The following is a 26,359-nucleotide window of genomic DNA, read 5'->3' as shown; positions in this document are numbered from 1 at the left end:
GAGCTGAGGTTAATGTTGTTACTATTGTTAGCCAAGTGATTTCATATTGAAATGTCAAACGTGGCTTGTAAACAGCTAGTTAACGTTAGTCAAGTTAGCTAACGCATATTCATAGCTAACGGTGTCTGTAACACACTAATATGCATTAATTCATGCTTAACTAATGCTCAGATCATGAGTTAATGTATGACTAAATCATTTATTAATGATCACTGCATAAGCAACTAATGAACATTCTATATGATTAATAGATTAAGTGATATATGAATTGATATTAATTAAATGTGTCATGTATTAATTCTCTAATAACATGTTATATTAACTAATAGTGTAAATTAATATTGTGGTAATTAACATGAATTTACACTATTAGTTAATAGAATGTTATTAGAGAATTAATACAATATGACACATTTAACTATTAACAATGTAATGATTATTTAATCTATTAATCATATAGAATGTTCCTTAGTTGCTTATCTTGTTTGATGCAGCTAATTATGGAACATGTCTATTGCTTGTTCAACCCCTATACTGCGTTAAGGTGCTTCATTATCATTTGTTCAATTAAAGCATTGCATATCACTCCCAAAACAACTGTTCTCTTTGATTATTGATATTTACAGTCAATTTGAATATTTACTTTTTACTTTCGGTACTTGAGTACATTTTAAATCGGATACTTTTGTACTTTTACTCAAGTGATTTTTGAATGGAGGACTTTCTACTTTTACTGGAGTCATTTTTTATTTAGGTATATATACTTTTACTTGAGTATAACTTTTGAGTACTTTTACCACCCCTGAGTGTGTGTGTGTGTGTGTGTGTGTGTGTGTGTGTGTGTGTGTGTGTGTGTGTGTGTGTGTGTGTGTGTGTGTGTGTGTGTGTGTGTGTGTGTGTCTGTGTGTGTCTCTCTGTGTGTGTCTGTCTCTGTGTGTGTGTCTGTATGTGTGTGTGTCTGTGTGTGTCTGTGTGTGTCTGTGTGTGTCTGTCTCTGTGTGTGTGTCTGTATGTGTGTGTGTGTGTGTGTGTGTGTGTGTGTGTGTGTGTGTGTGTCTGTGACGGTGTGTGTGTGTGTGTGTGTGTGTGTGTGTGTGTGTGTCTGTGTGTGTGTGTGTGTGTGTCTGTTGTACTGTGTGTGTCTCTGTGTTTGTGTATGCTTTGTGTGTGTGTGTGTGTGTGTGTGTGTGTGTGTGTGTGTGTGTGTGTGTGTGTGTGTGTGTGTCTCTGTGTTTGTCTGTGTGTGTGTGTGTGTGTGTGTGTGTGTGTGTGTGTCTCTGTGTTTTAATGTATGTTATTTGTGGCTCTTTCTATAGTGTGTGTGTGTGTGTGTGTGTGTGTGTGTGTGTGGCTCAGTGTTGATCATTCAGTAGATGTCCTGCTCTTAAAGCCCTGTGGTGATGATCCAGTGATGCAGTGCTGCTTTCAAACATCCTGGCATTTTGATGAGACTACAATATAAAAACCATGATACAGGAATTTCAGCATCATAGTATATTTGGGAATGTCCTCCATCACCCCCAACATTTCTGTCTTTCTTTCTTTCTTTCTTTCTTTCTTTCTTTCTTTCTTTCTTTCTTTCTTTCTTTCTTTCTTTCTTTCTTTCTTTCTTTCTTTCTTTCTTTCTTTCTTTCTTTCTTTCTTTCTTTCTTTCTTTCTTTCTTTCTTTATTTCTTTCTTTCTTTATTTCTCTCTCTCTCTCTCTCTCTCTCTCTCTCTCTCTCTCTCTCTCTCTCTCTCTCTCTCTTCTGTGTCTGATTAGATCTGTGCGCGTCTCTCTTTGCTCTGGCTGTGTTTACTCTAGTCTGTGTATCCCAGTGAGAGTCCGAGAGGAAGAGAGGCAGAGACAGTGAGACGGGATGTGAGACGGGCGTCTCTCCTGCGTTTGAGCTCTGTCTGGGGAGTAAACACAGGAGGTTCATGACATCACTCCAGTAAACAGACCGATGGACGAGAGACTGGAGCCCCCCCCCTCCCCCCATTTTATTCAATATCGATATTTATCTGTATTTCATGTCATTAATGGGAAAGGAAATGCATTCCACACGTTTGTTTGACCTGAAGAATGAATGCAGTGTTGCTATTGATCACTAAAACTATTTAAAAATAATAATAATAATTAAAGCTGTAATAAAGCGGTTATAAAATGTAATGTACATATTAAATGAGAAACTCAAACTTAGAATTCAAGTTGAATTAGTACTAAAATGACTACTATTTTACTAAATTACTAATAAATGAAAGCTAAATATAAATATTTAGAAAAAACTTACTAATTAAAAAGAGAAAAGCATATAACAAAATTACTTAAAATAAAATGTAAATGAACATTTTAAAATAAAAGCTCATTCAAATATTAATAAATACTATAATAGTATATAAATAATACTAAAATAACAGTGAATTTATGTAAATGTGTTTTTAATGTTTTATTCCCCCCCCCAAATTCTGTTTTCATTAGATTTTTTCTGGATTCTCTGTTTTATGATTTAATACAAAATTTAAATAATAATATCATAATCAAATTTGACAAATCTTCAAAAACCTAATGAAATTAATTAATACAATTTTAACAATTTAATCGATCTTTTAAAATTTAAACAAATAAAAATGTAATAATTAATCTACAGCAAACGTTATGTTATTATTTTATGTTGTTTACTGGATCAATAAAAACATGGAGGAAAGAATATCATGGGCGAGTGATATTCCTTATAATAATAATAGTTTATTGTAGTATTATTATTATTATAACTTTTAGAAGTACTTTTTAATATGCAATCAAATGCTTGATATTTAGATGTGCGCTAAAGATAAAAAATTACTCAAATGTATTATTGATATTGTGGATTTTTTTCCAGATGCATATCAATATGGAGCCCTAGTTGCTAGGATATTGCGATGGCGTCCCGGGGGATTTTTCAAGTGTATCAAAGTGATTGCTGGTTGCTAGGGCATTGCTAGAGTGTCTTTCGTGGTTGCTAGGGCATTGCTAGAGTGTCTTTCGTGGTTGCTAGGGCATTGCTAGTGTGTCTTTCGTTGCTGCTCGGGCATTGCTAGAGTGTCTTTCTTGGTTGCTAGGGCATTGCTAGAGTGTCTTTCGTGGTTGCTAGGGCATTGCTAGTGTGTCTTTCGTTGCTGCTCGGGCATTGCTAGAGTGTCTTTCTTGGTTGCTAGGGCATTGCTAGTGTGTCTTTTGTTGCTGCTCGGGCATTGCTAGAGTGTCTTTCTTGGTTGCTAGGGCATTGCTAGAGTGTCTTTCGTGGTTGCTAGGGCATTGCTAGAGTGTCTTTCGTGGTTGCTAGGGCATTGCTAGAGTGTCTTTCGTGGTTGCTAGGGCATTGCTAGAGTGTCTTTCGTGGTTGCTAGGGCATTGCTAGAGTGTCTTTCGTGGTTGCTAGGGCATTGCTAGAGTGTCTTTCGTGGTTGCTAGGGCATTGCTAGAGTGTCTTTCTTGGTTGCCAGGGCATTGTTAGAGTGTCTTTCTTGGTTGCCAGGGCATTGTTAGAGTGTCTTTCGTGGTTGCTAGGGCATTGCTAGAGTGTCTTTCTTGGTTGCTAGGGCATTGCTAGAGTGTCTTTCTTGGTTGCTAGGGCATTGCTAGAGTGTCTTTCGTGGTTGCTAGGGCATTGCTAGAGTGTCTTTCGTGGTTGCTAGGGCATTGCTAGAGTGTCTTTCTTGGTTGCTAGGGCATTGCTAGAGTGTCTTTCGTGGTTGCTAGGGCATTGCTAGAGTGTCTTTCTTGGTTGCTAGGGCATTGCTAGAGTGTCTTTCGTGGTTGCTAGGGCATTGCTAGAGTGTCTTTCTTGGTTGCTAGGGCATTGCTAGAGTGTCTTTCGTGGTTGCTAGGGCATTGCTAGTGTGTCTTTCGTGGTTGCTAGGGCATTGCTAGAGTGTCTTTCTTGGTTGCTAGGGCATTGCTAGAGTGTCTTTCGTGGTTGCTAGGGCATTGCTAGAGTGTCTTTCTTGGTTGCTAGGGCATTGCTAGAGTGTCTTTCGTGGTTGCTAGGGCATTGCTGGATGGTTGCGCGTGTGACCTGTATAGTTGCTAATGTGTTTTGGAAAGTTACTTTGGTGTTGCTGGCTGGTTAGTGGGGTGTCATGTGTGTTTGACTGGTGCTTCAGAAGGTTCTGTGTGTGTAGTTGCTGTCGGCTGTCAGTCGTGTGTCTCTAGGTGGGGCAGCTGAGGTTGTTTTAGTCACACATGAATGCTTTGTGGGGCAAGGCCGCACACGTCCCGTCCGCTCCGAGCACTTTCACAAACACACACACACACTTTCCCCTGTACACTGTCTGAACGCCGCTTCACTCCACCTCACGAGAAAATAACAGCTCAACGTTTACAGAAAAAATTGCCAGCTGTGGTTGCCAGAATAAGTCAGTAAAAAAAATACAGTAAACATTTTAACATTTACAGAACAGTCTGTAAAGTTTACAATCTAAAACTGTAATAGAGTGCAACAGTCGGGTTCTGGAAGTAAACATTTTCTCCATAAGGAAACTGATTTTGAACTATAACTTATAAATCTTTGAAGACAGAAATACTGTGAGCTACGAGGTTGTTAACCGATAGTATTTGCTTCAGTTGAAGCCGTCAGCCCACATTATTTCAACTTAGTTTTAAAAAGAGTCAAGAACCCTTACCCTAGGGTTCTATATAGAGCCTTTTGGGCACAAAGGGTTCTTTAAAATGGAGTCAAGAACCCTTACTCTAGGGTTCTATATAGAACTTTTTCGGCATAAAGGGTTCCTTAAAATGGAGTCGAGAACCCAAGAGTTCTATGTAGAACCTTTTCGGCATAAAGCGTTCTTTAAAATTGAGTCAAGAACCCTTACCCTAGGGTTCTATATAGAACATTTGTGGCATAAAGGGTTCCTTAAAATTGTGTCGAGAACCCCAGAGTTCTATATAGAACCTTTTCGGCATAAAGGGTTCCTTAAAATGGAGTCGAGAACCCTTACCCTAGGGTTCTTTATAGAACCTTTGTGGCATAGTCGAAAACCCCGGAGTTCTATATAGAACCTTTTCGGCATAAAGGGTTCCTTAAAATTGAGCCAAGAACCCTTACCCTAGGGTTCTATATAGAACCTTTGTGCCATAAAGGGTTCCTTAAAATTGAATTGAGAACCCCGGAGTTCTATATAGAACCTTTTCGGCATAAAGGGTTCCTTAAAATTGAATCAAGAACCCTTACCCTAGGGTTCTATATAGAACCTTTGTGGCATAAAGGGTTCCTTAAAATTGAATTGAGAACCCCAAAGTTCTATAGAACCTTTTTGGCATAAAGGGTTCCTTAAAATGGAGTCGAGAACCCTTACCCTAGGGTTCTTTATAGAACCTTTGTGGCATAGTCGAAAACCCTGGAGTTCTATATAGAACCTTTTCGGCATAAAGGGTTCCTTAAAATTGAGTCAAGAACCCTTACCCTAGGGTTCTATATAGAACCTTTGTGGCATAAAGGGTTCCTTAAAATTGAATTGAGAACCCCAGAGTTCTATATAGAACCTTTTCGACATAAAGCATTCTTTAAAATTGAGTCAAGAACCCTTACCCTAGGGTTCTTTATAGAACCTTTGTGGCATAAAGGGTTCCTTAAAATTGAATTGAGAACCCCAAAGTTCTATAGAACCTTTTTGGCATAAAGGGTTCCTTAAAATGGAGTCAAGAACCCCGGAGTTCTATATAGAACCTTTTTGGCATAAAGGTTCCTTAAAATTGAATTGAGATCCCCAGAGTTCCATATAGAACCTTTTCGACATAAAGTGTTCTTTAAAATGGAGTCAAGAACCCTTGCCCTAGGGTTCTATATAGAACTTTTTCGGCATTAAGGGTTCCTTAAAATTGAGTCAAGAACCCTTACCCTAGGGTTCTTTATAGAACTTTTTCGGCATAAAGGGTGCCTTAAAATTGAATTGAGAACCTCAGAGTTCTATATAGAACCTTTTCGGCATAAAGGGTTCCTTAAAATTGAGTTAAGAACCCGTACCCTAGGGTTCTATATAGAACCTTTGTGTCATAAAAGGTTCCTTAAAATTGAATTGAGAACCCCAGAGTTCTATATAGAACCTCTGTGGCATGAAGCGTTCTTTACAATAATTGTGTTCAACAGTGGAATTCCTGGTGAAAAACTACATTACCCATGATGCTGTACAGATAATCACACCAATCAGAGAGTCGAAACAAGCAACACATGATAAAATTGCTCTTTAGTTCTGCCCATTCCCATGAAGCACTGCGAATGGCGAATCTGCCTATACTATCAAAATATTTAAATATACCAATATTGATGCATATTTTTCAATAAACTTAAAAAAAATTTTTTAATCTAACGGAACCTGCACACTGAAAAGTCCAACTCCCATGATTCCACGCTCATTCATGGCGTCATCAAGCTACGCCTTTGTTATTGTTTTGAATAAGCGACCTCTTGTGGAGAAACTTACATACTGTGCCTTTAAAATCACTTTGTTGTGCTAAACTTGCATGCTGTTTTTTTTTCTCCTGCTGAACACGAAAGAAGCCTTTAAAAAAAATCTTCACGCTGATTATTTTCCAGTGAGTGATGGTTTACTGAGACCGCCGGCTGCTGTCATGCAGCTTTAGAGGACTCAAAGTAAAGTGCGCAATTTGCATGAACTTCATATGAGGATTTTTGGAGATTGTCAGCCGTTGTCATTAAAAAACTGTTTTTGAGGAAAAAGCTGTATGAAGAAGATTCTTCATACATTCCTTTTGTGTTCCACAGAAAAAAATAATGGCATACAGGTGAGTAAATAATGACCGAATATTCATGTTAAAGCGAACTAGTGTAATTACAGAGATGTTTTTCCTCCTGGAGAGCAAGGAAAGAGAGGAGGGGGGAATGTCAGCAGGTTGAGGACTGAAGCGGAAGAGAACCGCAGGTGTTCAGTCTAATCAATTCAGTGTGTATGCTTAACCAAGAATGTAGTCATTTTATTTATTTATTTAATAATATTACTAAATAGCTGCCACCTTAATAAATTAACAGTGAGAACTATATGTGTATATATAAGTGTATACACCAATCAGGCATAACATTATGACCACTGAGAGGTGAAGTGAATAACACTGATTATCTCTTCATCACCTGTTAGTGGGTGGGATATATTAGGCAGCAAGTGAACATTTTGTCCTCAAAGTTGATGTGTTAGAAGCAGGAAAAATGGGCAAGCGTAAGGATTTGAGCGAGTTTGACAAGGGCCAAATTGTGATGGCTAGACGACTGGGTCAGAGCATCTCCAAAACTGCAGCTCTTGTGGGGTGTTCCCGGTCTGCAGTGGTCAGTCTCTATCAAAAGTGCTCTAAGGAAGGAACAGTGGAGAACCGGAGACAGGGTCATGGGCGGCCACGGCTCATTGATGCACGTGGGGAGCGAAGGCTGGCCCGTGTGGTCCGATTAAACAGACGAGCTACTCAGTTTGTTGTGTATGGGGCGCCACAGCCGCTGACCAGTCAGGGTGCCCATGCTGACCCCTGTCCACCGCCGAAAGCACCAACAGTGGCACATGAGCATCAGAACTGGACCACGGAGTAATGGAAGAAGGTGGCCTGGTCTGAGGAATCACGTGGTGTGGCCAGGTGTGTGTGCGTTGTTTACCTGGGCAACACATGGCACCAAGTGCACTATGGGAAGAAAGCAAGCTGGCGGAGGCAGTGATGCTTTGGGCAATGTTCTGCTGGGAAATTTTGGGTCCTGCCATCCACGTGGATGTTACTTTGACACGTACCCCCTACCTAAGCATTGATGAGACCATGTACACCCTTTGTTTTCAACTAAAATTGTAGAACCACTGTAGTGAGATGGACTTTGTAACGACGTCTTTAGTAGCTTTTATGGGTCTTGAGAGTGTACAGTGCATTGTGCCAATGGAGGCCTTTCTGAGCCTTCATTTGTGTTCCGAAGATGAACAGAGGTCTTACGGGTGTCCAACGACATGAGGGGAAGTCATTAATGACAGAATTTTCATTTTTGGGTGAACTAACCCTTTAAGGTGTTGACTTGTCCTCCAAATTCCCCAGATCTCAATCCAATCGAGCATCTGTAGGATGTGCTTAACAAACAAGTCCGATCCATGGAGGCCCCGCCTCACAACTTACAGGACTTAAAGGATCTGATGCTAACATCTTGGTGCCAGAAACCACAGCACACCTTCAGGGGTCTAGTGGAGTCCATGCCTCGATGGGTCTATATATATATATATATTAGATTAGATTAGATTAGATTCAACTTTATTGTCATTACACAAGTACAAGTACAAGGCAACGAAATGCAGTTTAGGTCTAACCAGAAGTGCAATAGCAGCAAGTGCAGGATATACAACGTTTGCATAAGTGCAGGACATGGATATGTACTGAGTATATATAAATATGTCTATAAATAGAGAGATTGTTATTACTATGAACAGAATTTACAGGTGAATATGTACAGTGAATAATATACAGATGGTTAATACTATAAACAGAATTTACAGGTGGATATGTACTATGAATATAATATAATATACAGATGGCTATTACTATAAACAGAATTTTACAGACAGAGGTATACAATGATATGTTAGGCTAAAATGAGGAATATGGCAGTGGATTAAGGTAGTGCAATAAATTATGGACAGAAGCTATCCGAAAAAAAGTGTAAAAGTGCAGTGGAAGTGATTGCATATTACAGTTAGAAGTACGGTGCAAAATACAAATGTAAACAGTAGGTACTGTAAATAACAGTCGGCAGTGCAAATGAGCATAATCCAGTTACGGTGTGGTAGTGCAAAATGAATAAGTAAACAGTTGTTACTGTAATAAAGAGTCGGTAGTGTAAATAACAAAGTGAAGGTGGATGTGAGGTAGGAGAGTTATCAGTATATGAGGGGAGTGGATCAGCGGGGGTTTGAGTTCAGTAAGGAGACAGCTCTGGGGAAAAAACTGTTCTTAAGTCTGCTGGTCCTGGTCCGGTGGATCCTGAAACGCCTGCCGGAGGGCAGGAGAGAAAACAGTCTGTGGGCTGGGTGAGAGGAGTCCTTGAGGATGCTGCGAGCTCGATGCAGACAGTGTTTCCTCTGGATGTGTTCGATGGCAGGCAGTGGAGTCCCTGTGATGCGCTGGGCAGTTTTCACCACCCGCTGCAGTGCCTTGCGCTCCGCAACAGAGCAGCTCCCATACCACACTGCCACACAGTTGGTCAGGATGCTTTCTATTGCGCAGCGATAGAAGTTCACCAGGATAGCCGAGGAGAGCTGATTCTTCCTCAGTGTCCTCAGGAAGAAGAGGCGCTGGTGAGCCTTCTTGACCAGGCTGGAGGTGTTGGTCGTCCACGACATGTCCGCCGAGATGTGGATCCCCAGGAACTTGAAACTGGAGACACGTTCAACAGCCATTCCATTGATGTGGATGGTGTCGTGTGTGCCTCTTGACTCCTTCCTGAAGTCCACGATGAGCTCCTTCGTTTTGGTGGTGTTGAGGAGCAGGTTATTATCAGCGCACCATGTGGCCAGGTGCTGGATCTCCTCCCTATAGGCAGTCTCATCGTTGTTGCTGATGAGACCAATCACCGTTGTGTCGTCCGCAAACTTGACGATAGAATTAGATCCATACACAGGCTTGCAGTCGGCGGTGAAGAGGGAGTAGAGAAACGGACTTAGCACACAGCCCTGTGGTACACCAGTGTTGAGTGTGATGGATGTGGAGCAGGTGGATCCTGAACGAACATTCTGGGGTCTGTCAGTTAGGAAGTCCAAAATCCAGTTGCACATTGAGGTATTGATGCCCAGGTCTCCAAGTTTGGCTATTAACTTGGTTGGGATGACAGTGTTGAATGCTGAGCTGAAGTCAACAAACAGCATGCGTGCGTAAGTGTTCTTATTGTCCAGGTGAGTGAGCACAGAGTGCAGTGCCATGGAAACGGCATCCTCTGTGCTCCTATTGCTGCGGTAGGCAAACCGGTGTGAGTCCAATGTGGATGGTAGAGAGTCTTTTAGGTGTTCCAGGACCAGCCGCTCAAAGCACTTCATGACGATGGGTGTGAGTGCTACAGGGCGGTAGTCATTAGGGCACCTCGGGTTAGAGTGTTTTGGCACTGGCACAATGGACGTGCGTTTAAAGCATGAAGGTACAGCTGCTTGGGCAAGAGACAGGTTGAAAATGTCTGTAAAAACCTCAGCGAGCTGCTCCGCACATGCCCTGAGAACACGACCAGGGATGTTGTCTGGTCCAGCAGCCTTGTGCGCGCTGATCCGGCTCAGTGACTTGCAGACATCATATATATATATTATACACTCACCTAATAGGATTATTAGGAACACCTGTTCAATTTCTCATTAATGCAATTATCTAATCAACCAATCACATGGCAGTTGCTTCAATGTATTTATGGGTGTGGTCCTGGTCAAGACAATCTCCTGAACTCCAAACTGAATGTCAGAATGGGAAAGAAAGGTGATTTAAGCAATTTTGAGCGTGGCATGGTTGTTGGTGCCAGACGGGCCGGTCTGAGTATTTCACAATCTGCTCAGTTACTGGGATTTTCACGCACAACCATTTCTAGGGTTTACAAAGAATGGTGTGAAAAGGGAAAAACATCCAGTATGCGGCAGTCCTGTGGGCCAAAATGCCTTGTTGATGCTAGAGGTCAGAGGAGAATGGGCCGACTGATTCAAGCTGATAGAAGAGCAACTTTGACTGAAATAACCACTTGTTACAACCGAGGTATGCAGCAAAGCATTTGTGAAGCCACAACACACACAACCTTGAGGCGGATGGGCTACAACAGCAGAAGACCCCACCGGGTACCACTCATCTCCACTAAAAATAGGAAAAAGAGGCTACAATTTGCACAAGCTCACCAAAATTGGACAGTTGAAGACTGGAAAAATGTTGCCTGGTCTGATGAGTCTCGATTTCTGTTGAGACATTCAGATGGTAGAGTCAGAATTTGGCGTAAACAGAATGAGAACATGGATCCATCATGCCTTGTTACCACTGTGCAGGCTGGTGGTGGTGGTGTAATGGTGTGGGGGATGTTTTCTTGGCACACTTTAGGCCCCTTAGTGCCAATTGGGCATCGTTTAAATACCACGGCCTACCTGAGCATTGTTTCTGACCATGTCCATCCCTTTATGACCACCATGTCCCCATCCTCTGATGGCTACTTCCAGCAGGATAATGCACCATGTCACAAAGCTCCAATCAGGTTTCTTGAACATGACAATGAGTTCACTGAACTAAAATGGCCCCCACAGTCACCAGATCTCAACCCAATAGAGGGGATGTGGTGGAACGGGATCTTCGTGCCCTGGATGTGCATCCCACAAATCTCCATCAACTGCAAGATGCTATCCTATCAATATGGGCCAACATTTCTAAAGAATGCTTTCAGCACCTTGTTGAATCAATGCCACGTAGAATTAAGGCAGTTCTGAAGGCGAAAGGGGGTCAAACACTGTATTAGTGTGTGTTCCTAATAATCCTTTAGGTGAGTGTATAATATATATAAGAAAATAGTAGATTTTTATTTATGAATTAATTCATTAAATACATGCGTTTTATTTATTAAGTGACTGGCACTTAATACATTAGCTTTGAGAACTGAGATTAGTAACCAGTTTATTGATTGACTCTCGCTCACGTTATCAGACATTATAGTCGGAGGAAGCTGGTGCCCATTCCTTCATCTCACAGCTGCGGAGAAGCGTCTCTTTTTCACATGAAACGGTGGATTGTTTCCAGGTACAGCAGGAGTTTGGTGAGGCTGTATTTGGACAGGTTGTGCTTCAGTGTCTTGAAGTAAACAGAGCTTTTATGGCTTTTATGTTGTTTGGCTCGATGATTCTTTTAAGGAATGCATGAAAATCACACACGCAATTCCCCAAACCAAAGAGCACTGGGAAGGAATCGGGAATTGTCTGGGCTTGTTTCTTTTGGAAGTGTCTGGGCCACGACGTGTGTTTTCAGGTATCGGCTTTTCTGTAGGTGTTTCTATTGTAACTTTCCTCCCCTGAACTTTCATTTTTAATGGCACACACACACACACACACACATCTGGAAGTTGACCTCTTCCTCGCAACTGCTGGCAAAACACGAAACGCAGAGAGCCCAGTGTGTGTGTCTGTGTTCTCCTTCATTCAGCTGGCTGCTGTTTTCTCTGTAATTATAACTCTAAATGTGTCCCAGGTTTCGGTCACTCTTTTTCCCCTCTCCGCTCGGGCATTTGACGTTTTTTTTCCAGCGTGGAACAGTTTGCAGCTCTGTTTCTTTTCAGCCTCGTGTTATTTCTCATGTTGAAGTATTCTTTGTCTCTTTGGGTGGTTTCCGTTTAACTGTTGCAGCTGAAAGATCTTGATGTTGCTCACGGGTCTCTATAGCACATGTGTTTGGGGATCATGTTTATGTAAGCTACACTTCCTCCACGTCATGTCACCCCCCCCCCCCCCTTTATGTTTACCTTTCATAATGTATATTGTGTGTGTGTGTGTACAGGGTCTTTGTCAGTGCCGGCCGTCGGAGGGGAACTGTTCGTGCTGTAAAGAGTGTATGCTGTGTTTGAGCTCTCTCTGGGAGGAGTGCTGCGACTGTGTAGGTAATGTCAATGCCCAATCAGAACTCACAAATCTCACAATTGGTCCATGTACAACCCCAAATCAGAAAAAGTTGGGACAGTATGGAAAACGCAAATAAAAAAAAAAGAAGTGATTTCTAAATTTACTTTGACTTGTATTTCATTGCAGACAATATGAACACAAAATATTTCATGTTTTGTCTGGTCAACTTCATGTCATTTGTAAATATGCATCCTTTCCTCTCATTCAGACCTGCAACACATTTCAAAAAAGTTGGGACAGTAAAGCATTTACCACTTTGTAATGTTGCCATTCATTTTCACAACACTTAAAAGAAGTTTAGGGACTGAAGACACCGAGTGATGAAGTGTTTCAGGTGTAATTTTGTCCCATTCTTCCTGCAAACAAGTCTTAAGGTGGGCAACAGTACGGGGTCTTCGTTGTCGCACTTTGCGCTTCTCTTGTTGAAATATGCATGGACGTCCCTAGAAAAGATGTCTTCTTGAAGGCAGCATATTATGCTCCAAAATCTCTATGTACTTTTCAGCATTAATGGTGCCTTCACAGAAGTGCAAGTTACCTTTGCCAAGGGCACTGACACAACCCCATACCATGACAGACCCTGGCTTTTGGACTTGTTGCTGGTAACATTCTGGATGATCCTTTTCTTCTTTGGTCCGGAGCACACAGCGTCCATTCCTCCCAAAAAATACCTGAAATACTGATTCATCTGACCACAGTACATTTACATTTACATTTACGCATTTGGCAGACGCTTTTATCCAAAGCGACTTACATTGCATTCAAGGTACACATTTGTTACATATTTTTTTGTCAATTCTTGCTTTCCCTGGGAATCGAACCCATGACCTTGGCGTGGCTAGCGCCATGCTCTACTGTTTGAGCTATAGGAAAGCTATGTTTGCATACAAATACGTGAGAACATGTTTTCGGGCTCGGAGGCATCTGGGATGGACCATCACACAGTACACGTTTCCACTGTGTGATGGTCCATCCCAGATGCCTCCGAGCCCAGAGAAGTCGACGACGCTTCTGGACACTGTTAACATAGGGCTTCCTTTTGGCACAGTACAGTTTTAACTGGCATTTGTGGATGTAACTACGTATTGTGGTACTTGACAAAGGTTTGCCAAAGTAGTCCTGAGCCCATGTGGTGATATCGCTTCTAGATGAATGACGATTCTTGATGCAGTGCCGCCTGAGGGATCGGAGATCACGGTTGTTCAGCTTAGGCTTGCGCCCTTGTCCTTTACGCACTGAAATTCCTCCAGATTCCTTGAATCTTTTAATTATGTTATTCACTGTTGAATGTGAAATATCCAAATCTCTTCCTATCTTTCTTTGAGGAACATTGTTTTTAAACATTTCAATAATTTTCTCACGTATCTGTTGGCAAACTGGCGATCCTCGGCCCATCTTTGCTCCTAAAGGATTAGACCTTTCTTGGATGCTGCTTTTCTACCAAATCATAATTACAATCACCTGTTGACATCACCTGTTTCAAATCACATCATTATTTAACCATTTTTCCTCATTACTAGCCCTAAATTGCTCCTGTCCCAACTTTTTTTGAAATGTGTTGCAGGTCTGAATGACAGGAAAGGATGCATATTTACAAATGACATGAAGTTGACCAGACGATAGAAATATTTAGAGTAAATACAATAGAATATACCAGAAATATTTTGTGTTCATATTGTCTGCAATGAAATACAAGTCAAAGTAAATTTAGAAATCACTTCTTTTTTTTTTTTTGCGTTTTCCATACTGTCCCAACTTTTTCTGATTTGGGGTTGTACAAGAACTCTTAAAACTAGTATTACTTGTATTTATTTAATTTATTTTTAGACTAGGATACACATTTTATTCAGTCATTGTACATATATATACCTACATAATGCATTTTTTTTTTTATTGGTTGATTTATTTTAATTAACCAAACATTTTATTATTAGGATTTTATTTTTAAATAAATCAGTTAAATGATAAAATAAAAACAAAATGTCTTTAATTTATAGTCTTGGCTCAACTCTTATTTAATGCTAATAGCCAGTTCTTACAATAATAACTCTTTTTATTATTATATTTTTATTATCTGTTTATTTATTTTGGACAGTTTATGCACTATATATGCATTATTTATTTTGTTCTGACTGATTTAAAATAAAATAAAATAAAATGTCACCCCATAATGTATTTTTATGCATATATAATAAAATATATCCATAATGTATATTTTATATTATAATTTTATTCAATTTTGAGTTGAGCCAAGACTACAAACTATTATTAATAATTATTTTATTATTTTATTTTATACAAAATCAAATATATCCCGCAGTTAGTTCATGCACAATAAAAATAAACCAGAAATTTCATTATTATATGTGCATAAAATACATTATTAAGGTATTTTATTTTATTTTAAAATGAATTCAATTTAAATTATAAAATTAAATAAAATGTCTTTAGTTTGTAGTCTTGGCTCAACTCAAAATTAAATAAAATGATAATATATAAATCAGTCAAAAGTTAAAATAAATATTGCATATATAGTGCATAAACTGTCCAAAATAAATAAACAGATATATTCCACAATTGGTTCATGTACAATGACTAAACAAAAAAAAAATAATAATAATAATAAAAAAAAAATAATAAATATATATATATATATATAAAAAAATATATATACAGTCATCGTACATATATACCTCCATAATGCATATTTTTTTATATTTTTGATTGGCTGATTTATTTAAATAAACCAATAATGTAATTATTATAAACGTTATTAAAGTATTTTATTTTTCAGTAAATCAAATTCAAATGATAAAATAAAATGTTGTATTTAATCTAATGCTACTAGCCAATTCTTATAATAGTCACTATTATTTTATTTTATTTTAAATCAAAATTAAATATAAATAAAATATACATTATGGAGATATTTTATTATACATTAAAAATGGGGTTATTTAACTTAATGTAAAATAAATCAGAATTTAAATGATAAAATAAATAGTGCATAAATGATCCAAAACATAAATAAACAAATATATTCCACAGTTGGTTTATTTATATATGCTTTTTGTTTATATTTGATCTTTTATTTTATTTATAATTGAATTAAATTTTGATTGATATAAAAATAAAATAAAAGAATAAAATCAAATCTAATCAAATGATTATTATAAGAACATATTATTAGGATTATATGTAGTTGAGCCGAGGCTGTAAACTAAAGCGGCTCAGGTTGTGTTAACAGGTTTGGCTCATTCCCAGTCCAGTGAGAGCCCTTGTAAATATTAGGACTGGTTTGTAGATGACAGCAGGGCTGGTATACACTCCTCTGACAGTGGGATAAAGTGTGAAGTGAGATGGTCCAGATACTTTAAACACAGATCCGTCCAGAGGATGGAGAACAGAAGTTTAAAACATCTCGTTCTTGTACATAATACACAACGAGCAGTTTATAAAGTAGAGAGGATGCCACGTTTTTATACTGTTTAAATCATTGCAAACCGCACACAAATGATGCGGTCATTCCTATATGCATCCATCTCTCAAAACTAGGACATGAAAGCATCAGATTGTAGAGATTGTTCTGTTTCAAACAGTCGTTTGTTAGCCGAGAGAGAGAAGTGTGTGTTGTTCCTGAAGGCCAGAACCTGCCATGGATGTGTGGTAATCAGAAGCAGCTGTCCTGGCCGCCTCTCCGCAGATAATCTGAAACACAAGGTCTCCGGCGTTCTGCTCCTTATTAAAACCTTCATCCATTATCTGATTACCATCTTTACCAGCACTTTATCTCCGTCTCAACATGGAGCTGCTGTCGACAGCCCTGCTCTGAAGTCTTTAAATTCTCCGGTTGTGGTCAGGTTTGCGTGTCCAGCTTGTCATTGACTCTTTCATCACGATGGACCTCCTCCGTTTCTTCTGGCCTACAGGAATGTGCAACCCAAGGAATTACAACGACAGCCCTGCCACCTCCAAGAGCACCGTAGAGGAGCTTTATCGACCAATCCCGTCGCTCTTCCGCGCTCTGACCGAAGGCGACGCCCCCATTAACATGATGGTCGTGTCGTTTCCCGTCGCTGAGGAGCTTTCCCACCACGAGAACCTGGTGTCCTTCCTGGAGACGCTCGACAGCCAGAGTCACAACATCTCACTGCCCACTAGCAGCGTCCATGACGGTGGGTACTGGCTGAGAATGTCTAGGAAAAAACACTGATTTTATCTGCTCTCAGAATGCCAAAGATTATAAGACATGATTCATCTTTATAAAGGAGTGGGTTGGCTGAACAATGGACACGTTGTTTTTCCACACAAGTGGGTGGTGTTTTATACGGTCAGGCTCAAAAATAACAACTGTCATAAAAATAGAAATAAATCTGTACAAATTGTGCACTTTATTTCACATGTTCTGAAGACATACAAACAAATTATTATTCAACCCACTTTCGTTGCATGAAAAAATATGCTTTTATAAGGTATAAGGTCTCATATTGTTTCGTTTCATAAGTGGTTTAATAAATGATGGCAACATTTTTATTTTTCAGGTGAACTATTCCTTTAATTATGGTCAACCAATATGAGTTTTTTATAGTCAGTATTTACATAATTGAATATATTTTAAGTAATATTTACATTTAAAAATAATGAAAATAATAATAAAATATATAAATATCAATAATAAAACAAATTTATGAAAATATCTGGCATAATATTTACTTACAAAAAATGCACAGAAAATGTTTTATTTTGTTTTATGTCTTTAATTGGCTCAAATCTTACTAATCCTATTAATCAATTCTAATAATAATCACTTTCATTTTATCTTTTGTTATTTGAATCAAAATTAAATTAAATGATCAAATGAGCCCCCTCATAATGCATAAAATTATCATAAACTGCGTAAATAAACAAATTATTCTGTCATCAATTATTCACCCTCATGTGGTTCCAAACCCATAAGACTTTCGTTCATCTTCAGAACACAAATTCTGATGAAATCCTCCATTGACAGCTACACAACTACCATTTTGAAACATTACATTAAAAAATGTTAAAACATTTTTTTATAAAATAATATAGATGTGTGTTTACATTTAAATATAAAATATTTATAAAATGTGTACATTGATCTATCAATATGTTGTAGGTTTAAAACTTTTTCTCTCTCGTTCTATTCTCTCCTCCTTTTGTCTCCTCTGTTCTCCTCCTCTCCACTGCTCCTTTCATCTCCTCTCCTGCTCTTGTTTCCTCTCGTTCCATTTGTCTCTTCACCGCTCTTCTCTCGTCTCGTTTTGTCTCATCTTGCCTCTCCTCGCATCTCCTCTTGTCTCGTCTCTCCTTGCTTTGCCTCTCCTCTCCTCCTTTCATCTCCTCTCCCCCTCTCCTCCTTTCATCTCGTCTCCCCCTCTCCTCCTTTCATCTCGTCTCCTCTCCTCCTCTGTTCTCCTCCTTTTGTCTCCTCTCGTTTCGTCTGCTCTTCCCTCTCCTTTCCTCTCCTCTTGTCTCATCTTGCCTCTCCTCGTCTGTTCTAGTCTTGTCTCATCTTGTTTCCTCCTCTCTGCTTCTCCTCTTGTCTTGTCTCCTCTCATCTCATTTCGTCTCCTCTTCACTTGCCTCTTCTGTCCTAGAACAGACAAGGAGAGAAGACAAGAAGAGATGAGTCTCCTCTCCTCTTGTGTCTCCTCTCATCTCCTCTCGTGTCTCCTCTCCTCCTTTCATTTCCTGTCCTCTCCTCATCTGTTCTTGTCTTCTCTCCTTGTCTGTTCTAGTCTCCTCTCGTGTCTCCTCTCCTCCTCTCATCTCCTCTCGTGTCTCCTCTTCTCCTCTAATCTCCTCTTGTGTCTCCTCTCCTCCTCTCGTCTCCTCTTGTGTCTTCTCTCCTCCTCTCATCTCCTCTCGTGTCTCCTCTCCTCCTTTCATTTCCTGTCCTCTCCTCATCTGTTCTTGTCTTCTCTCCTTGTCTGTTCTAGTCTCCTCTCGTGTCTCCTCTCCTCCTCTCATCTCCTCTCGTGTCTCCTCTCCTCCTCTCATCTCCTCTCGTGTCTCCTCTTCTCCTCTAATCTCCTCTTGTGTCTCCTCTCCTCCTCTCGTCTCCTCTTGTGTCTCCTCTCCTCCTCTCGTCTCCTCTTGTGTCTTCTCTCCTCCTCTCGTCTCCTCTCGTGTCTCCTCTCCTCCTTTCATCTCCTCTCCTCATCTGTTCTTGTCTTCTCTTCTTGTCTGTTCTAGTCTCCTTTTGTGTCTCCTCTTCTCCTCTCTTCTCCTCTTGTGTCTCCTCTCCTCCTCTCGTCTCCTCTTGTGTCTTCTCTCCTCCTCTCGTCTCCTCTCGTGTCTCCTCTCCTCCTTTCATCTCCTCTCCTCATCTGTTCTTGTCTTCTCTTCTTGTCTGTTCAAGTCTCCTCTTGTGTCTCCTCTTCTCCTCTCGTCTCCTCTTGTGTCTCCTCTCCTCCTTTCATCTCCTCTCCTCATCTGTTCTTGTCTTCTTTCCTGGTCTGTTCTAGTCTCCTCTTGTGTCTCCTCTTCTCCTCTCGTCTCCTCTTGTGTCTTCTCTTCTCCTCTCATCTCCTCTCGTGTCTCCTCTCCTCCTTTCATCTTCTCTCCTCATCTGTTCTTGTCTTCTCTCCTTTTCTGTTCTAGTCTCCTCTTGTGTCTCCTCTTCTCCTCTCGTCTCCTCTTGTGTCTCCTCTTGTGTCTCCTCTTCTCCTCTCGTCTCTTCTTGTGTCTCCTCTCCTCCTCTCGTCTCCTCTCGTGTCTCCTCTCCTCCTTTTATCTCCTCTCCTCATCTGTTCTTGTCTTCTTTCCTTGTCTGTTCTACTCTCCTCTTGTGTCTCCTCTTCTCCTCTCATCTCCTCTCGTGTCTCCTCTTGTGTCTCCTCTCCTCTCCTCCTCTCGTCTCCTCTCATGTCTCCTCTCCTCCTTTTATCTCCTCTCCTCATCTGTTCTTGTCTTCTCTCCTTGTCTGTTCTAGTCTCCTCTTGTGTCTCCTCTCCTCCTTTCATCTCCTCTTGTCTCCTCTCCTCCTTTCATCTCCTCTTGTCTCCTCTCCTCTCCTCTCGTCTCCTCTCGTGTCTCCTCTCCTCTTGTGTCTCCTCTCCTCTTGTGTCTCCTCTTGTGTCTCCTCTTGTGTCTCCTCTTGTGTCTCCTTTCCTCTCCTCTCCTCTCGTGTCTCCTCTCCTCTCGTGTCTCCTCTCCTCTCCTCTCGTGTCTCCTCTCCTCTCATGTCTCCTCTCCTCTCGTGTCTCCTCTCCTCTTGTGTCTCCTCTTGTGTCTCCTCTCCTCTCGTGTCTCCTCTCCTCTCGTGTCTCCTCTCCTCTTGTGTCTCCTCTCCTCTCGTGTCTCCTCTCCTCTTGTGTCTCCTCTCCTCTTGTGTCTCCTCTCCTCTCCTCTCGTGTCTCCTCTCCTCTCATGTCTCCTCTCCTCTCGTGTCTCCTCTCCTCTTGTGTCTCCTCTCCTCTTGTGTCTCCTCTTGTGTCTCCTCTCCTCTCCTCTCGTGTCTCCTCTCCTCTCATGTCTCCTCTCCTCTTGTGTCTCCTCTCCTCTCGTGTCTCCTCTCCTCTTGTGTCTCCTCTCCTCTTGTGTCTCCTCTCCTCTTGTGTCTCCTCTCCTCTTGTGTCTCCTCTCCTCTTGTGTCTCCTCTCCTCTCGTGTCTCCTCTCCTCTTGTGTCTCCTCTCCTCTTGTGTCTCCTCTCCTCTCGTGTCTCCTCTCCTCTTGTGTCTCCTCTCCTCTTGTGTCTCCTCTCCTCTCGTGTCTCCTCTCCTCTCGTGTCTCCTCTCCTCTCCTCTTGTGTCTCCTCTCCTCTTGTGTCTCCTCTCCTCTCCTCTTGTGTCTCCTCTCCTCTTGTGTCTCCTCTCCTCTTGTGTCTCCTCTCCTCTCGTGTCTCCTCTCCTCTCGTGTCTCCTCTCCTCTCCTCTCATGTCTCCTCTCCTCTTGTGTCTCCTCTCCTTTCCTCTCGTGTCTCCTCTCCTATCCTCTCCTCTCCTCTCGTGTCTCCTCTCCTCTCGTGTCTCCTCTCCTCTCCTCTTGTGTCTCCTCTCCTCTTGTGTCTCCTCTCCTCTTGTGTCTCCTCTTGTGTCTCCTCTCCTCTTGTGTCTCCTCTCCTCTCGTGTCTCCTCTCCTCTCATGTCTCCTCTCCTCTTGTGTCTCCTCTCCTCTTGTGTCTCCTCTCCTCTTGTGTCTCCTCTCCTCTCGTGTCTCCTCTCCTCTTGTGTCTCCTCTCCTCTTGTGTCTCCTCTCCTCTCATGTCTCCTCTCCTCTCCTCTCATGTCTCCTCTCCTCTTGTGTCTCCTCTCCTATCCTCTCCTCTCCTCTCGTGTCTCCTCTCCTCTCGTGTCTCCTCTCCTCTCCTCTTGTGTCTCCTCTCCTCTTGTGTCTCCTCTCCTCTTGTGTCTCCTCTTGTGTCTCCTCTCCTCTTGTGTCTCCTCTCCTCTCGTGTCTCCTATCCTCTCCTCTCGTGTCTCCTCTCCTCTCGAGTCTCCTCTCCTCTCCTCTTGTGTCTCCTCTTGTGTCTCCTCTCCTCTTGTGTCTCCTCTCCTCTTGTGTCTCCTCTCCTCTCGTGTCTCCTCTCCTCTTGTGTCTCCTCTCCTCTTGTGTCTCCTCTCCTCTTGTGTCTCCTCTCCTCTTGTGTCTCCTCTCCTCTCGTGTCTCCTCTCCTCTCGTGTCTCCTCTCCTCTCGTGTCTCCTCTCCTCTCGTGTCTCCTCTCCTCTCCTCTCGTGTCTCCTCTCCTCTCATGTCTCCTCTCCTCTCGTGTCTCCTCTCCTCTTGTGTCTCCTCTTGTGTCTCCTCTCCTCTCGTGTCTCCTCTCCTCTCGTGTCTCCTCTCCTCTTGTGTCTCCTCTCCTCTCGTGTCTCCTCTCCTCTTGTGTCTCCTCTCCTCTTGTGTCTCCTCTTGTGTCTCCTCTTCTCCTCTCCTCTTGTGTCTCCTCTTGTGTCTCCTCTCCTCTTGTGTCTCCTCTCCTCTTGTGTCTCCTCTTGTGTCTCCTCTTGTGTCTCCTCTTGTGTCTCCTCTCCTCTTGTGTCTCCTCTTGTGTCTCCTCTCCTCTTGTGTCTCCTCTCGTGTCTCCTCTCCTCTCGTGTCTCCTCTTGTGTCTACTCTTGTGTCTCCTCTCCTCTTGTGTCTCCTCTTGTGTCTCCTCTCCTCTTGTGTCTCCTCTTGTGTCTCCTCTCCTCTTGTGTCTCCTCTTGTGTCTCCTCTTGTGTCTCCTCTCCTCTTGTGTCTCCTCTTGTGTCTCCTCTTGTCTCCTCTCCTCTTGTGTCTCCTCTTGTGTCTCCTCTTGTGTCTCCTCTTGTCTCCTCTCCTCTTGTGTCTCCTCTTGTCTCCTCTTGTGTCTCCTCTTTTGTCTCCTCTCCTCTTGTGTCTCCTCTTGTGTCTCCTCTTGTGTCTCCTCTTGTGTCTCCTCTCCTCTTGTGTCTCCTCTTGTGTCTCCTCTCCTCTTGTGTCTCCTCTTGTGTCTCCTCTTGTGTCTCCTCTCCTCTTTTGTCTCCTCTTGTGTCTCCTCTTGTGTCTCCTCTTGTCTCCTCTCCTCTTGTGTCTCCTCTTGTGTCTCCTCTTGTGTCTCCTCTTGTGTCTCCTCTCCTCTTGTGTCTCCTCTTGTGTCTCCTCTTGTCTCCTCTCCTCTTGTGTCTCCTCTCCTCTTGTGTCTCCTCTTGTGTCTCCTCTTGTCTCCTCTCCTCTTGTGTCTCCTCTTGTGTCTCCTCTTGTGTCTCCTCTTGTGTCTCCTCTCCTCTTGTGTCTCCTCTTGTGTCTCCTCTTGTCTCCTCTCCTCTTGTGTCTCCTCTTGTGTCTCCTCTCCTCTTGTGTCTCCTCTTGTGTCTCCTCTTGTCTCCTCTCCTCTTGTGTCTCCTCTTGTGTCTCCTCTTGTGTCTCCTCTTGTGTCTCCTCTTGTGTCTCCTCTTGTGTCTCCTCTTGTGTCTCCTCTTGTCTCCTCTCCTCTTGTGTCTCCTCTTGTGTCTCCTCTTGTGTCTCCTCTCCTCTTGTGTCTCCTCTTGTGTCTCCTCTTGTGTCTCCTCTCCTCTTGTGTCTCCTCTTGTGTCTCCTCTCCTCTTGTGTCTCCTCTTGTGTCTCCTCTCCTCTTGTGTCTCCTCTTGTGTCTCCTCTTGTGTCTCCTCTCCTCTTGTGTCTCCTCTTGTGTCTCCTCTCCTCTTGTGTCTCCTCTTGTGTCTCCTCTCCTCTTGTGTCTCCTCTTGTGTCTCCTCTTGTGTCTCCTCTTGTGTCTCCTCTTGTGTCTCCTCTCCTCTTGTGTCTCCTCTTGTGTCTCCTCTTGTGTCTCCTCTTGTGTCTCCTCTCCTCTTGTGTCTCCTCTTGTGTCTCCTCTCCTCTTGTGTCTCCTCTTGTGTCTCCTCTTGTGTCTCCTCTTGTGTCTCCTCTCCTCTTGTGTCTCCTGTTGTGTCTCCTCTTGTGTCTCCTCTCCTCTTGTGTCTCCTCTTGTGTCTCCTCTTGTGTCTCCTCTCCTCTTGTGTCTCCTCTTGTGTCTCCTCTGCTCTTGTGTCTCCTCTTGTGTCTCCTCTTGTGTCTCCTCTCCTCTTGTGTCTCCTCTTGTGTCTCCTCTTGTGTCTCCTCTCCTCTTGTGTCTCCTCTTGTGTCTCCTCTTGTGTCTCCTCTCCTCTTGTGTCTCCTCTTGTGTCTCCTCTTGTGTCTCCTCTCCTCTTGTGTCTCCTCTTGTGTCTCCTCTTGTGTCTCCTCTCCTCTTGTTTCTCCTCTTGTGTCTCCTCTTGTGTCTCCTCTTGTGTCTCCTCTTGTGTCTCCTCTCCTCTTGTGTCTCCTCTTGTGTCTCCTCTCCTCTTGTGTCTCCTCTTGTGTCTCCTCTTGTGTCTCCTCTTGTGTCTCCTCTCCTCTTGTGTCTCCTCTTGTGTCTCCTCTCCTCTTGTGTCTCCTCTTGTGTCTCCTCTTGTGTCTCCTCTTGTGTCTCCTCTTGTGTCTCCTCTTGTGTCTCCTCTTGTCTCCTCTCCTCTTGTGTCTCCTCTTGTGTCTCCTCTCCTCTTGTGTCTCCTCTTGTGTCTCCTCTTGTCTCCTCTCCTCTTGTGTCTCGTCTCCTCTTGTGTCTCCTCTCCTCTTGTGTCTCGTCTCCTCTTGTGTCTCCTCTCCTCTTGTGTCTCCTCTTGTGTCTCCTCTTGTGTCTCCTCTTGTCTCCTCTCCTCTTGTGTCTCGTCTCCTCTTGTGTCTCCTCTTGTGTCTCCTCTTGTGTCTCCTCTTGTGTCTCCTCTTGGGTCTCCTCTTGTGTCTCCTCTCCTCTTGTGTCTCCTCTTGTGTCTCCTCTTGTGTCTCCTCTCCTCTGGTTTGCACGTGTGATCTCACCCTCTGGTCTCCTTCCTCAGATGCCTTGTGTACGGTGGTCTACTTTGATGAGTGTGTGTCCATTCGTCAGTGTAAGCAGTACTGCGAGTCGATGGGCGGATCAAAGTACCGCTGGTTTCATAACGCCTGCTGTGAGTGCATCGGGCCTGAATGTCTGGACTACGGCAGTAAAGCCGTCAAATGCATGAACTGCCTCATCTGAGAACTCCACAAAGACTCACTCTACACTTTAACTCGTGTTTTATTGTGTAAAACACTTCTGACGTTTCTGTTCTTGTTTACAGATTGTGTTTCTTAATCATGTCTTTTGGAAAATAAGGTCAAAGGGTTCTTCTTGTATGTTATCAGTATTGTTCGTGAATTATTACAGCAGCATGTTGGGGTCATTTCTCATTCAGATCATATTCCATCTGTATATAGTTTTCATATTCATATTTCTGGTTTGACTATTAAAAACCAAAGTAAACTGTTGGGTTTGTTTTTCAAATGACTTGATGGTTTTAGTCTGATGTGTTATTTGACTGTTTTCTGGTGATTTCAATTGTTGTAGAACATTTGATTTGATGATTTGAAATGAAAAAGATATTTAATATCTGTATTTGTGTCTCAAATACAAAATGCATGTGTATAGTTGACAGATAACATGGACATTTACTATTTTATTCCACAGCCAGCGTTTCGATTGGTCTCATTTGTTAACATTAGGTAATGCATTAACTAACATGAAATATATTTGTATAGCATTTTTTAACCTTTCATTATGTTAGTTTATAAACATCTTAATTCACAGTGCATGAACTAATGAGAAGAATACAAAATGCGACTTGAAATATGTTTTAGTAAATGTTGAAAAAACTAAGATTAATAAATTCTTAAGAATTGTTCATATTTAGTGCATGTTCATGTTGAGTAATGTAAACTAATACAGCCTTATTGTGAAGTGTGACCACATTTATATGAATGTAAAAGAAAATGTGCATATTTTAGATACTGTAACTGGTTTTTAATATTTAAAAAAACCTTTTGCAATTTTTCTGTTTTTAAATATTCAATATTTGCTATTTAAAATATTTACTATTTAGAAATATTCCTCAGTGTGACAAATTCATTTTTTAAAGTATAAATGTTTCATAAAGTCTTTCAATTAAGAGCTCATAAACATACAAATTATTTTGTTAATACAAACTGAGACTGCATTCGACATGTATATGTTATGCTGAATAAAAATATGTTATGGCAGAATAAAGTAAATAAATTTGATTCAAACTAATATTTTGTTATTATTAATCTATTAAATAGGTTAAATTAGATTAAAATAAATGAAAAATGTGATTGATATAAATAAATAAAAATTAGATTTAAAATGAATTAATACATTTAACAGTACATTGCTATAACAAGCAATGTATATATATATAATGTAACCTAATAGAAACAATTTTTTGATTTATAATATTTAATTTTTCATTATGTTTATAAAAGATAGATTTAAATTTTAGGATGGGTCTCTCACATGAGGATGATCATATTTCGAGGTCTGTGGCATTTAAAAGATAAACAACAAACAAGGCTTCGTTGTTGAGGAACTGGATCATATGTTTTATTGTCTGGTGAAGTTACTGGTGCGCGCGCTCTCACCGCAGCTCGTCTCTGCCAAACTCTGAATGTAACTTGGCATAAATTCATGATGACGGCCAGATGTAGTCAACATCAGTCAGACCTCATTCACAGCGCAGCTGACAGGTGTGTGTGTGTGTGTGTGTGTGTGTGTGTGTGTGTTTGCATGCTTCTGTATTGACCTCAAAGAGTTTCTTTGTCTGACTTTAAGACACACTTTTACTCTTGTTGTTTTTGCATCGTGACTGTCTTGAGTTTGATGTTAAAGTGCAGCTCTCCTTAAACTGATCCTTAAATTTCAGCTTTTTGTTAAATGACATATACACCCAAAACTGAGAATCAGTGTTATTTTATAGTTATATATTTTAGTTTTTATTTTCAAAGTTTTTCTTGTTATATTTTCAATTTTATTTTCAGTTAAAATGTAACTTTTTGTTTTTGTCAATTTTATGCGTTGTGTAATATGTCTATAGTATTAATTTTCAGTTTTAGTTTTAGTAAATTTAAGTTAAAAGATAGATTTTATTTTATTTCAGTTAACGATCATTTTTTATTGCATAATGAAAAGGTTTCAGTTAATTATAATAACCCTAAACTGAATGAAGTTATTCCTGTTTGATATATTTGTGCACGTTCATACATGATTTAAATTTTGTATTTGATATATACACACACACACACACACACACACACACACACACACATACACATACAAATGTGTGTGTATGTATATATGTATATGTGTGTGTGTGTATGTATATATATATATGTGTGTGTGTGTGTGTGTGTGTGTGTGTGTGTGTGTGTAGGCCTATATGTGTGTGTGTGTGTGTGTGTGTGTGTAG

At 41.2% G+C, this 26,359-nt stretch overlaps 1 protein-coding gene across 1 annotated transcript in view; it reads left to right on the top strand.

Annotated features, from left to right (window-relative positions):
• twsg1a (twisted gastrulation BMP signaling modulator 1a) overlaps nt 1-25,165 on the top strand; it is a 33,557-nt gene extending 8,392 nt beyond the window's left edge. Inside the window, exons 3-5 of the mRNA XM_079819379.1 lie at nt 12,491-12,590; nt 16,542-16,787; nt 23,918-25,165. Coding sequence (XP_079675505.1) covers nt 12,491-12,590; nt 16,542-16,787; nt 23,918-24,099 — 528 coding nt within the window. The 3' untranslated portion in view covers nt 24,100-25,165. The remainder of the gene's footprint in view (nt 1-12,490; nt 12,591-16,541; nt 16,788-23,917) is intronic.
• The last annotated feature ends 1,194 nt before the right edge of the window (nt 25,166-26,359 follow it).

The sequence above is a fragment of the Gobio gobio genome (assembly GCF_949357685.1).
Source record: "Gobio gobio genome assembly, chromosome: 6".
In the NCBI taxonomy this organism is placed as follows: Eukaryota; Metazoa; Chordata; class Actinopteri; order Cypriniformes; family Gobionidae; genus Gobio; species Gobio gobio.
This window is presented reverse-complemented; position numbering and strand designations above follow the sequence as displayed.